General features: G+C 38.9%; 2 protein-coding genes and 1 non-coding gene across 3 annotated transcripts in view; 2 read left to right on the top strand and 1 right to left on the bottom strand.

The window, feature by feature from the left end:
- shisal1b (shisa like 1b) overlaps window positions 1-4,127 on the top strand; it is a 33,486-nt gene extending 29,359 nt beyond the window's left edge. Inside the window, exon 6 of the mRNA XM_088287315.1 lies at window positions 905-4,127. Coding sequence (XP_088143441.1) covers window position 905 — 1 coding nt within the window. The 3' untranslated portion in view covers window positions 906-4,127. The remainder of the gene's footprint in view (window positions 1-904) is intronic.
- On the top strand, window positions 56-196 carry LOC148315835 (U4 spliceosomal RNA). The gene has a single exon (XR_015840548.1). It is a non-coding gene; the product is annotated as a U4 spliceosomal RNA (small nuclear RNA).
- A 1,679-nt stretch (window positions 4,128-5,806) lies between the features above and the next one.
- parvg (parvin, gamma) lies at window positions 5,807-13,343 on the bottom strand. The gene is made up of 13 exons (XM_088287226.1): window positions 13,201-13,343; window positions 12,367-12,455; window positions 11,904-11,968; window positions 10,727-10,829; window positions 9,427-9,561; window positions 8,743-8,858; window positions 8,620-8,675; window positions 8,507-8,538; window positions 7,673-7,737; window positions 7,080-7,148; window positions 6,919-7,020; window positions 6,164-6,236; window positions 5,807-6,016 (listed from the first exon to the last, which is right to left on the bottom strand). Exons 2-13 carry the CDS (start codon window positions 12,443-12,445, stop codon window positions 5,916-5,918), a joined length of 996 nt encoding a protein of 331 aa, XP_088143352.1. The 5' UTR covers window positions 12,446-12,455; window positions 13,201-13,343; the 3' UTR covers window positions 5,807-5,915.
- Window positions 13,344-14,113: the final 770 nt, after the last annotated feature.

The raw sequence follows: 14,113 nt of genomic DNA, 5'->3' as shown, positions 1-14,113 counted from the left end.
TACTGAAAGGAGTACCGAGCAGGAATGACATGCTGAAGTTAAATGGTTGATTTCCATCTTTGTGCAGTGGCAGTATCACCGCCTATGAGGTTTAGCCGAGGCGTGATTATTGCTAGTTGAAAACTTTACCCAATACCCCGCCTTGACGACTTGAAATATAGTCGGCTATGGCAATTTTTGACAGTCTCTGCAGAGACTTAGTTATATGGTCAATGAGAACTGGTGTCACATGGCTTCCAATTTTTTAGTGTGGTGTGTTTTTTGTATTTGACTAGTTTCGGCAGTGTTTCAGACTAAGTCCTCAATCAGAATGCATTCATTGAAATTGAGTTTGCCCAAAATTCAAGTATTGTTCAATTTTGCGTTATTGCATTTCTCAAATATTGTGAGAGCATATCGTGTTGTATTTGTGTTGCATATAATAATTTGTGATAGAAGATATTCTTTTGGCGGCACCTCTGGACGACTGGTTAGCACGATGGCATCACAGAGGTCGTGCGTTCGATTCAGGCTCCGGCCTTCCTGTGGAGTTTGCATGTTCTCCCCATGCTTGCGTGGGTTTTCTCCGGGTACTCTGGTTTCCTCCCACATTCCAAAAACATGCCCTAGGTATAAGTGTGAGAGCGAACGTGTGTTTGTCTTTGTGTGCCCTGCGATTGGGTGGCAACCAGTTCAGGGTTTGACCCCGCCTACTGCCCGAAGACAGCTGGGATAGGCTCCAGCACACCCCACGACCCTTGTGAGGAGAAGCGGCACAAATAATGAATGGATGGATATTCTTCTGTACATTTGTTCAATACAAAACACATTTTGTCCTTATTTAAAATGGCATTTATAGCCCCCTTCCATCACTTAAGTTGCCCAACATTTTAAGATTTTCCTTTTTGTTGTTTTCTTTGCACAGAGCAATGCGACGGGCAGAAAAGTAGCACGTCGTTTCCCAGAGGCGGCCCTGAGGAGATGCCCCGCCCCCCCTACGGACACTGCATCCAAACTTACATCGGCAGCCATCCAGGAAGTCTTTGGCAGGGACGCCCCCACCCCTCCTCCCCCCTTCTGAGCACAAGCCAGCCGTGGAATCACAGCGGTCGCATTTAAACAAGCCAGCTGAGCAACCAGGACTGTAGAGTAGCGCTGCCCCAGCTGAGTTTCTGGCCGATACGTGTGACACCGTAATGGCTGTCGGCAAGCGGAGCGCGTCGCCGGCTTGATGACGTGTGTCGGCGAGCGGAGCGCTGTCGCCGGCTTGATGACGTAGCCGGATGTGAAAGTATTGAATATGAAATGTTTATTAGACTGCTGTCAGTTTGTGTTGCGTAGCAGTTAGACGCAGTTCGCTATTTTATTTATGTGATAGCCCCACAGCAATGAGTGGTGAACCTTTGGGGACATGTGATTGGTTAGGTCGATGCTGAGCATCTCACGTAGACTCCAGTGTTTTTCTTTCCCCGCGGCGGCCATGATGGCGACAATATGTCGTGCAGCAACGTGTTTCAATGAGCGCTTCAAACTGCAACATGTCTGACGGAGATGCGCCGCTTTTTCTGCTGTAGCTCTAAAAATATAAATACGGTAAGTTTTTTCACGTGTTTTCCGTGTTTGTTATTGTTTTAGAGCAGGGCTGGGCAACCTACAGAGAGAGAAAATGGTCTGAAAACAAGTAAAACCTCAGTGGAACTTATATTTACAACAAAAAAAAAAGCCCACATGTTTTCGTAATAAACTATAATAATCAACATTAGTTCCATCACATTCCTTAACTTCATTTTTTAGAAAAAACTAAATACTTCATGAGGATCAGGGATCCCAAGCAACCCAATTGAGCCGTGTTGCTATGGTAACCTCCATCAACAACACACCTTTAGCAATACAATGCACATCATACCATCAAGGAGTTTGATATCTTATACCCCCATTAGTCCAATTGAACATGAAAACTTAATTGAAAGCAATAATGTACAGTAAAGTGAAGGATGACAACGCGTCACAGTGCAATGAAGTGCGACACACACAAACAAAACCTGCCTAGTCTGAAAATGACAATTTAGTCGGATTTTGTGCAAAATCCACATTGCATTCCTAATTTATTCCTAGGCTATTTAAAGACAGTTGACTTTTTTTTCTTATTCAGGATTGTTGTGACAATAATCTGTCCCAATGCAGTAAAATAATGCGAACGTGTAATGGAATAATGTGACGTTTAATGCATAATGGCCACCAGAAAACAACAATAATACATTTTGGCCATACCTACATTTCGAAATGGTCAAGGTCAACATACAAAACATTGAACATTGAAAAACGCAATGGCATAAGTACTAATACGATTCACAATTCCGTTCTAATGCCACTTAAGTTTTTGTACAATTTCGCACTAAATTCTTTCAATTGGCTGTCTTGTCAGTGTAAGTAATCATTATGCGACGATATCGTTTGGTCTCGGAGATTATGCAAGGCGCCATCAATATATTTGTGGCGTTGTCAGGAAAAAAAAAATCTGCATTTATCTCCACATGTTGTGTTGCTATTTAATGTCCACTATTTGTTTTTCCTGATTTAAAAATCTCAAAATGTATTTTTTTTAGGCAGGAGATAAGAATGAAAACAAATGAGCAATTTCTTTCCAAAATTTTTAGATCAAATTTAACTCACAGTTTTTAAAAAGAAATGGAAAATTTTCTATTTGTCAGACTAAAATGTAAAAACAAAAACATTCCTCTTGCCGTATTTCAGATAAAAGTAAAAACTCATTCAAAATGTGATTGTTTTTTTTCATCTGGCTTTCGGGTAGAGTTAAACTGGTTGTTTTTCTTTCTTTTTTTAAAAGAAACTTAACAAAATTATTATATTTGTTGTTTTGTTTAATGAATGAACAAAATCTAATTTGACTGACTGTAGTGTTTCAAGCATAAAGGAAAAAATAATTTTATTTTTCATAAACAACCAAAAAAATCTATATTTGTCCAAATCCCATCTCTGACATAGTGTCAATTAATTAGTTTTTTGCACCAGGGCTCCCCCTACAGTTACGATGTGGAATCCAACTCCAAAGAAAGTGGAAGAACCCAAACCACATTGAACGCATGATGACCATATGTGCAAAAATTCAATAGCATACTTGCCTCAGTCATTTTTGAACATTTCATAGAATAAGAAAAAAATTCACAACATATTCAACAAACAAGACCAGTTGCCTCAATTCAACCTTTTCCTGGAAGACAAAAAATTTAGTCAGCAAAAAAAAAAAAATCGTCTTTTTGTCATTTAAAAATGACTTTGGCTAATGACTTTGTGTCTTGGCTAGTGCGCAACCACAATCCTCCACTGTTCCGAAAGTAGGTCACGCCGTGTCACCATGGCAACAGCAGAGATGCTGATGACACAAAGGATGTCGTTTTTTTTAAAACTTAAATGACTACACGCGGCGGCTTCAAGTTGCTGTCGCGGCCTTCCTGGAGTTATCTGCGATAATATCAGCGTTTGCCGGGATGTTAGCGGCCAGTTCAATTCCATCGGAGGGGCGAACGTTTAATTGGCTGCCTGGCGCCGCGCGCTTTTGCCGCCACACCAACACATTTGAGCACGCGGGAGAAAAATAATTGGCCCGAAGATCAGCCGTGCTTTTAATTCACGCTCCCTTGCTCTTCTGCCTGCGCAGCTGCCGCCTCTCTTCCCGGTCCAATTGGGGGAACTTTTTTTTTTTTTTTCTTTTTGCTGGGGTTTTAATTAGTCGACAGTGCGAGAGCAAATTCCGGAATAAGGCGAAAGAATTGTGTTCTCTCGGGGATATGACCGAGTGTATCAACCCGTCCCTTTTGCCCCATTTTGTTGTTTTTGTGGCCCCGCTGTGATGTGACGCTCCCTGCAATCGAAACAAAGGGTTGAAAGAAGGGAGCTCACGTCTGACCCGGCGGGTTGTCATGGTAACCGTTGCCTTACAGTTGAATATCCACCTGTACACACGAGCGTCGTCACTTTTGCAGGAGTGGTGGTGATAAGTGTACCGTACGTTCTGTCCACAGTGTTGACGGGTAGATAGAATGTCGCGTGCCGTTCTCAGTTGATTGCACTTGTTGACTTTGTACCGTCACAACAGGGACAAATAAAGTTTTATCTTTTACACCGTGTTCAAACCGGAGCCCTCTGTTTTTATTTCCCCAAATACTGTTGTATTATTTTCTAATCTTTTTGTATTTTCTGATATTTTTGTTGCACTTTTTTGGGGGGCGTTTACTGAAATTTTGGTATATTAATCCTCTATAATATAGTAAATAAAATAACATAGTATATTATATTATTATAAAAATAATTGTAATAATCATTAAACTAAAAAATTATGTTATAATTATAATGAAAAAATATGACTAAATAATATATTAATAATACATCTGTTTGTATTTTTGTCATTTTGTGAGTCTTTAATATTTTTGATAATATCTTTGTCATCTCATTCATTCAATTTCGCTCATATTTGTGTTCACTTTTCCAATAGTTAATTATATTATTACTAGTATTAATACTGATCATTTAATCTGACACATTATTTTAAGTAATGTGCATATAATATAATTTTTTATATATTTTCTAATATTTGATATTTCTTCCAAAAGATTTTCATTTTTGTCTGCTGAGTTTGTATTTTTTTGTAAGATTTTTCTTTACTTTAGTTTTTATCCTAATATCTTAGTATTTTTTTCATGATTTTTTTACAACATTGCTTTCTCATTGGTATACCAAATCTTTTTTTTTTTTTTTTTGCTTTGACCAATTTCCAGATAATAGCATGACTTGTGATGGCTTTTTGCTCACAATAGAAGACAGCTGCCTCCGACCTCGACACCTGACTTTCGTCACCTGCTGCTCCTCACGTCAATGCCAGAAAGTTTGTTAGCACGCCGCTAACAAGCCCGGGCTGGCGGCGGCGCCCTCATCCCGATTCTGTCAATCATGCTGCCTCCTTTGCTCCTTCCTGTGTGCCAGTAAATACGTGCACACACCACAGGTCTGTCGGTCATCCATCAGCGTCCAAATGAAGAAATCAAACAGTCCCATTTCCTGCCATTGAGGAGCCCTTGGCCACATCCTGCCATGCCGAGTCTATTAAAAGTCCATTAGAGTTCATCCGTGGATCTTCTTCATCGCATTAAATCCGTATTAATGTTGTTGTTAAAAGTGGCCACCGGCTGAGTCATTGACGGCGCCCAATAAATAGCCCCAAAAAATAAAAATTGAACTATTAGCCTCTTGTACACTGCCTGGAAATAATGGCTTGTTTTGAAAGGAAAGGACACAGTAACTTATTGTTAATTATTTTGCGGAACCCAGTTTTAGAACCACTGATATACGTAAGGTACCAATACGGGATAGGGAGCCGGATTGTAGTCACCTCGCTTCATAGTAGCGATTAAAATTGTTAACTAATTAGTCGCCCAAAAAATATGCAATTAATTGCGATTAATCACGTTTTTCCACTGCTATTTTTTGTGAAGCTTGTAAGAGATATTTACTTGAATAATATCTTGTAATTATATGCATTTTCAAGACTTTGAACTGCGACAGGCCAGGAGGCTGATTGCATTATTCTGGAAAAAAAATGGATGTACCTTCATTGGATCGTTGGATAAAAGAAGTGCGATCACATAATGTGAAGTTGCCTGATTTGTTTTTTGTTTTTTTTGTTTTGTTTGCTCTGTTAGCTGTTCTTTTTTTTTGCTGTTTATTTTATTTATTTTTTGTTGTTGTTGCCGCCATATATATGTTATGAAAAAGCAATAAAAAACAACAAAAAAAAAAACAATGTCCAAAGGAGGGGAAAAGTGTGTATTTAATTGCAGATACACTTGCGAGGCCATTTTCAAGGCCTTTTAAGAGAAGCAGGACAGTCGGCTACCTTTCGATTGTAATAAGTTAAAGTCTCAGACACACTGGGCAGCCATCTTGTCGTCTTGCCTTGCATGCTTGCTGAAAAGAGCGTAGAGGACCTTCAGCGTGGCTGCGACGTCCTGAGCGACGATATCTAAACGGGAAACGTTCACTGGTTAGCTTGTTTGGGCTTTACAAGCAAGCACATGACGTCAACTGTTGCTGGGAAGAGACATTTTAGTTCCCGTGGGTATGTTTTGATTCCATGCATGCGAGTGAGAGTTGGGCGTGTTGCTGTCACCTTGCGGTTGAACCGAGGACACGTGCAGGCCCAAATGAGTGAGGAGGCTCAGGGACAGCGACACGTTGTGCAGCTGCAAGGCAAAAACACAGCAAGCATCACTTCATCACGGTCATCACTTCAAAACCTGAATTTGAACCCTCTTCAAAGTGTCATTTGAAGACCCAAGTCGGGCTTGAAACCCTAATTCAAAACCCTAAACCAGTTTTCAAACCATAACACGAACCCTGACTCAAAACTCTAATACAAAACCGTATCACTGATTTAAAACCCTAACCCTTGCTTGCAGCCCCAATTTGAAACCCTAATCCTGGTCTAAAACTCTAACCCTGGCTTGAAACCCAAAATTGAAATCCTAACCCTGATTTGAAACCTTAACCGTGGCTTGAAACTATCATTTGAAACCCTAACCCTTCCTTGAAACCATTGTTTGAGACCCTTACCCTGTCTTAATTTAAAACCAAAAACCCTGTCTTGAAACCCTAACACTACGTTAAAACCCCAATTTTAAAAACTATCTTTACCTTGAAACTCTAATTTGAAACCCAACCCCTGTTTGAAACCCTAATTTGAACCCCTATCCCTACCTTTAAACCTTAATTTGAAACTTGATGATTGTTCATTTGAACCCCATCTTGAAACCTTCATTTGGAACCCTAACCCTAATTTGAAACCCCTAACCCAATCTTGAAACCCTAATCCTGCCTTGAAAGCCCAACTTCATACTCTAATTTGAAACTCCTCAAGGATCGTACCATCTGCGCATGGTTGACGGGGGTCAGACTGAAGTCGCAGAGAGGAATGAAGAAACCTTCCAGTTGTCCAATCAGCAGCAGCAGAATCACGCCGTCAGAAAACTGCACGCAAAACGGAGTTTGAGACCACGCTACGGCTCGTTGTGATCGATGTTTTGTACCTGCTTGTCCAGATCAGACACGTGCAGGCCCAATCTGGTCATGCTGTTGTTTACAAAGCCAAGCAGAACCTACAACACGGTAAGACATTTTAAACAGTCAACGCAAGCCATTTGCATGCACTTTTTTTAGAACCATTCTAGTCATGCTTAAGAAAATGTTAATCGGGGCAAATCGCTTTTTTTTTTCGCTCCCTCACGGAAAGCAGAAAGGGCAGGCGTGAGCCGTCGTAGTAGTTACTTCGGACAATAACTCAAAGGGGAAAATGGGGCAAAAATAAAAGAGAGGCTGCAGACTCTCCACACTTCGCTTTTTAATTCATTTGATAGAAATTTAGATTCAATTCCAAAACTAGTTGCGGAACTTTGTGCTTTGCAACTCAGTTCACTCACATTTATCCGCGTCGGGTCCTTCAAAACTTTACGCCATAAAAGCCGCAAAGGTTGAAAAATCCAACAAGGCCTGAGGGTTAAAAGAACAAAAGTCCAACGAGAATGCTGATTCATTGCCTTTCCATCAATTTAGGGCCTCCGGAGCTTTCTGCAAATTGGCACCCTCGCTGCATTTTTTTTTATTTATTTCTTTTTTTTTATACCTGCTTCACCAGTGCGACCTTGTGAGCCTCCATCTTCAGCAGCTGCTCCACGCGATTACCGTCCCCTGCGTGGTGGAGCACAAAAGCGCATTAGTGTGCGTCATGCTGACACACGGGACGAGCACAGATCTTTCTTTACAATACCGGTGTATTGTTTTATGAACATTTCATTCATAAATTGAACAGATTTTATATCAGTATTATGGCACATCAATAAAAAGTATGAATGAGCATATTTATAATCCACATTGTGTTGTTTTGGGAATTTCTTGGGATGCTGTGCCTGCGTTGTTGTTGTTTTTTTTTTTCAAAGTTGATTTCATTAAAGAATATTTTGGGATAAGTACATCAGCATTTTCTTTTCTTAGAACCTCAATAGTTTTTTTTAATAATATAGTACAATCAGACACTTGGTGGAGTTTGTGTTGTGATTTGATTGTTTTTAATTACATACTGCAGTGTTGAAGCGCAAATAAATTCTATGGTTGTATAAATAAATATGTAAAAATAATATATGTATATATAATCTTATTAATAATGCTCACATTTGTTGTTGTTGTTGAGAATGTTTGCTGATTGTGTTTCGTTTCCTGCATTCAACCACATAATCAATGGTTTTCTTTCTTCATAATACAAATACATTTTTACTAATTACTTATTTAGATATTTTACTAATATGGTTGCAAAAGGTGGCATGTTTCCTGAAAATTTCTGTTCAATTTCCATTTATTAATTTCAATTTTGTTTTTTTTATTGTCATGAACACACATCCATGCAAAAATATTTGATTCGGTCTGACTCAGTGAGATTCCGATTCCATATGGTTACACTCACCATCGTTGCTGCCGAGGTTGTCCGAATTGTTGCTGAAAATAGAAAATCGAAAACCAAGAAGCAACCGAATGTTCTCCTCAGATGTACAGAAATGAAAAGCGGTCGTCGCCTACCTCTGCCCTGTCAGGACTTCGGTTTGAACGTCTGATCGGATTCCCCTCCCGCTCACCTGCGTGGATATCCGCGTGAGCTCACACACAACCGGGAGCTTTTCCGGCTGGTGGGCGCCAACTTACTTCCACGAGCACAACTTGAACTTTCACGTCGGAGGGCAACTCCAGGTCGGGCTGGAAATGTCTCACCATGGCAACCAGCAGATGGAGAGTGGCCAGGAGGTCTTTCTTGTGGATTGCTGAAAGAACAGCAGTTCAATGGGACGTATTATGGAAAATTGACTTTTTAAGTGTTTGGCTGTAAATGCCACAGACATTTGGTAAATATTAGCGATAGACCGATATGGCTTTCTTTTCTTTTTTTAGGGCCGATAGATAACGATTATTAGTAGTCACGGAGGCCAATAAACGATATATTTCAGCCCAATGTTGAACAGAGAGTGCCATCTACTGGAGTCCAAAAATACTACAACTGGGTCATGAAGCAGATTTGAAGCTTCATTTTTCATCACGACTCTCCATGTGACGTAATCCCAAACAAATAAACATAACTTTACTTTAAAAATTGTTGTTACTTTTCCCTGATGGCATAAGAGGCGTAAAAGGAGACAACAAAATTAAACTTTGTGGTTCTGCGATGAATTTATTAGCAGCCATCTTTAATAATAATAATTAATAGGAAGAAGAAGAAATTGCTCATAAGCAAAGAGAGAACATTGATTATGTTAGCCCCCCCCCCCCCCTAGAGCCCCACCCACTCCCTGTAACTCCTCGCCACCTCCACCCCTGTTTGTGGGCATGACTCACAACTGACGTCCCACTTGGTGTCCGGCTGGTCCAGTCTCTTGTCCAACTCCTCCACGACGGCTTCCAGCTTGCGGATCTGAGCCGAGCCGGTCAGCGCGATCTCCTCCAAGGGCAAGCGCACGCCGGCCAAGCTGGCTGCAGGACGGAAGCAGTGAAAACTTTTCAGCATCCAAAAGCACCCGCTCCACTTTTTGCTATGTTCCTGCCTGACTCCAAATTTATGGAATATGAGATTCTCTGATGGCATTAAAAAATGAAGTGTTAATTGTTGTGACTATTATGTTTCATGGATTAATTACAAAATGGAATTGACAACTTCATATTCAAATGGCAGTGATGGATCTTGCAATGGAAGCATGACTCTATTACATATAGTAGAAATACTGTATGAATAATATTGATGAGAAATAATTGATATATTAAAAAAATATATACAGTAGTGTCAATACTAGCATGCAATTCTGCAGTGGTAATAAAAATGAAAATTGTTAATTGCTACTGTAATGACGATATTTATAGCTGAACATGAATTCTGCAATGGGCTCAAGACTCTACATTACATTTCAACACGTAGGAGCATGATAAAATATGAATTGTTATGAATAAATAAAATGTCATCAAATATCATAAATATTAAAATACAATTCAGCAGTGACATTAAAGATTAAGAAATAATATATTTATTTAGGATGGTAACTATTTAATGGCAATCATGAATACAATTAAAATAGGATTCAACATTAAATATACATTAAATATTGACATGAAAAGATAACTAAAAATTCCTGTATTTAAAAAGACACATAAATATACAGTGACATGTTTTATAAACGTATTTAAATGTCAACATTTATTCTGCAATGTCATCAAGGCTTTACATTAAAGAGCAAACATTAAATGGTATTTGAACATTAGAATAATGCACGTTTTTTTAATAATATAAATAAAAATATTGGATATAAATTAAACTGTTATATTAAGTAATTTAAATGATTTCCAGTACGATTAAATATCATGACTGCGTATAGAAAACTTTGTGTGTGTGTGTGTGTGGGGGGGGGTGACTTAACATGCATTTGAATGAAATATTTTGAAAATGTACTAAATATATAATTCTACTTAATTTAGATATATAAATATAAAAATAAAAACATTTGCAGTAATTATAATAGGCCCTACATACTCTTTAACAACTGTTATAATAATATGAATAAAAATATGTGGTGAGTCTGCGTGCGTGCGTGTGGGGGTGTGTGTGTGTGTGTGTGCTGAACGAAAAGAAGCGATAGCGCCATCTGACCAAGAAGATGATGAAGAACCAGCCCGTCGTACAGATCGTCATCCAAACTCTGAACCACGATGTGCTCTGCTTTCAGAGTGCTATTGATCCAATCCAGGAGCACCTGGCCAGACACACACACACGCGCACACACACACCCCCACACACACACACAGAAGCACGGGCACTTTCATCTCCCTGCATTGAGCTCGCAATGCTTCTCTTCGTCCTAATTAATTTTGTGAGATAACAAGAACTCCTCTAAATTCAGTCTGACAACATACAAAGAAGCTTATTTATTCATTGCCATTTGGTGGAGACACTTTCTTGCAGGGAGGCGGGCTGAGGGTGAGGAGAGTAGTAGGAGAGACTGTCAAACTGAATCGCGGGCCCACCACCAGTGCCCCCCCCCCACCCCACAGCAACTTGTAATCTGCCTCCCTTCACCTCCCATAATTACCTTCATTAAAATTTCAGCCACCCTTGCACCTCCCTGCCTGCTCCCAGAACGTCTGATTGCTGCACACCTGCAGTGGAGAGCATGCAGGCTGTCAACTGCACTTCTTGGCCAGCCTAGGAAGCTTCTCGAAGCTCTCCAAGCATTTACTGCCAGAATGTTATGCAAGCGTTTGTATGAGAGAATTATTTCAGGTGTATGTGAGAGTGTTTCGGTAGTGTGTGAGCACATGTTGGTAGTGTTTCAATAATGTGTTAGAGTGTTTCTGTTTTCTGTGAGAGTTTTTGTAGTGTGTGAGAGCGTTTCAGTCATGTGTGTGAGTGTAAGAGCATTATAGAAATGTTTGTTACATTTAAGTAAAGTGTGTGTGAGCCAGTGTGTGACAGCGTTTCAGCTGTGTGTGTAAGAGTGTGTGTGCGGTTGGGTACGAGCGGCAGAAGTAGTGTATGTTTCAGAATTTTTGTACGAGAGAGTTTCCAAAGTGGTTGCGAGCATTTTTAGAAAAGCGTGTGAGAGAATATCAGTTGTGCGAGCATTTCACAAGTGTGCGTGTGTGTTTATGTGTGAGTGTTGCAGCATGTTTGTGAGAGAGTTCACAAGGGTGCGTGTGTGTGAGGAAAAAGTGTCGGAGAAAAAAAAGGCTTTCCTTCAATGACAAAAATTGGCATCTTAAATTTAACCAAACACACCCATCTGGAAGTGCTACTGTGTATTGTTTATAAAACTCAAACACTCTCTTACCTCCTTGAGCTTCTCTAGTTTGGGGTCTTTTAGTGATGTCGGCTGGATCATCTTTGTCCTCTCAACTATTTGGAGAAAATATATGATAAATAAGAGTTCAAAAGGCATTACATGACATGCTAGTCAGAGAAGAGCGGGTCTAGTTTTAAGTAGACCTGAGTTTTCTTTTTATGTGTGTGTGTGTGAATTTGGCATGACATGCAGGACCAACACAGTATCGCAATAATATTACAATTTTGAGAGAGTTCGTTTTTGTGAAAATAAGTTCCTTCACTTGATGTTGTTATGCTGTCCAGCAGTTTTGTACCATCCTTGAATGGTAATACAAAAGACATTTGAAATGGAGGAGGGGGGGATCTCATAAGTTTATTTTATTGATTGCGTCAAAGCGTTTATTGTTAAATGGTGAATCTTTAACATGAAATATATTATTAGCACGTTAGCTGGATAAAAAGAAACGTACCGTGGAAGGATTCAGCGTCCACATCTTTGTCTTCTTCTTTCCGGGTTTCATTGTGATCCTGAGACAAATCCGCCTGCATAGCGCCCTCTCTGGCAGTACGTGATACAAACAACTGACGTTAGTTGGAAACGGCATAATAATAAATATATAATAATTATGAGTACTTGCACAATCCTGTGCAATGACGCTTTCAACATAAGTAAATAAATGATAACATAAAATATAAAACAATACTATACATTTTTTAAAATAATAGATGTAATAATAATTAGTTTGCAGTGAGTAAAAAAAAAATCGAGTTATTATTTGAAAAAATAAATATATTTGTGCAGTCCTTTAAAAAGCTCAAAACAATATTAAAAAGTTAAAAGCATTCAGGACGGTTCACAATTGTACTAGTATTTGTATTGCTATTTTAAAACACACGTTTTTCACAAATAATTTTTTATGTGAAATGCTGCAAAGTTCCGGCAAGTCATGCCTGGGCTCTATTCATCCGTCTTGACATTTTTAAAGAGCATGAGCTCGCTTTAAACGACGATGGGAATATTTTTGTTCCTTTCAGCTCAGAAAATAAAAAGCGGCCAAAACACTTGAAGACCTTTCTCTCTCTCTTTTGTTTTTTTTTTTTTAACTCCTCACTATGACACCTTCTTCAATAAGAGGCTCTCAGCTTGGACTTTTTCATTCAGGCGTCATAGATGAGTCAAACATGAAAGTAACACGTGGTGACAAGTCAGGCCTCCACATCCTCTTTGCAGTCTTTGCCTTTTTTTCTTCTTCTCTTGCAAACAAGATTATTGACAAAAAAAAATGTTTTTTGAAGCTGCTTACCTCCTCTGGTGGTTTAAAGCTGCCGAGAAGAAGCCGAGGGATAAATAAATGCGTTCAACTTCAGTCTATTCTGGATTCCAATGAAAAGCTCTGTCAGCACACGGCGTGCTTTCGCAAAAAAATAAAATGTCAGCGAGTCAGAAGTGAAGCCACACATACTTGAGAGGATGTGGTGTCGAAAACAGTAGCACTTCCTCCATTTCTATTGAGATGTCCCCCGTACAGTCAACAGAATAGGGAATTTGACATTTCAAAATGACATTTTGAAAATATACTACAGTGGTGCCTTGACTTGTGAATTTAATTGTCATACTTGCGGTTCATCACCTGCATATTCTTCTATTTGTGGATTATTTTTGTCAATATTTTTTTGTGTGTATCAGTCATATTTTTTTTTTAAAGATTTTTGGGGGGGTCAAATTTTTTTTTTTTTCAGTGCGTTTATAATGGGTGTTACATGAAGCTCCACCGTATAGGAAATGTACATCAAATGTATTTTTAAATTCATTGAAATGCCATTTGTCCGTTGCAACCCTTCAAAAACACTACCGCGATTTTTTCATCTAAATGTTTTAAAGTGGGGCGTATACATATATTAATTCTGTATTTCTATATATGCGTACAGAAGAAACAAGATCGACCAGTCACTGATACAGAGAATTGTAATCTGCTCTAGATAATTACACAATACTTGACCAATACTCTCTTGCATATAGAAAAAAAACTAAAACTAATAATAAAACAGATAAAAGCCAAACTAAAACGAAGCATTTTCGAAACAAAACAAATAAACTTGCTCTATAAACAAATTAAGACGAACTGAATTAAATAAAAAATAAAAATAAAAAAAGTCACAACAAAACATAAACGACCGGTAACTGCAATGAAAGATCCAAAACTATAAGAAAAACTG

The sequence above is a fragment of the Idiotropiscis lumnitzeri genome, unplaced genomic scaffold (assembly GCF_059441095.1).
Source record: "Idiotropiscis lumnitzeri isolate Australia: NSW breed Sydney's pygmy pipehorse unplaced genomic scaffold, RoL_Ilum_1.0 HiC_scaffold_35, whole genome shotgun sequence".
In the NCBI taxonomy this organism is placed as follows: domain Eukaryota; kingdom Metazoa; phylum Chordata; class Actinopteri; order Syngnathiformes; family Syngnathidae; genus Idiotropiscis; species Idiotropiscis lumnitzeri.
The sequence above is the reverse complement of the archived record's forward strand: the minus strand, read 5'-3'. Positions and strand labels throughout refer to the sequence as shown.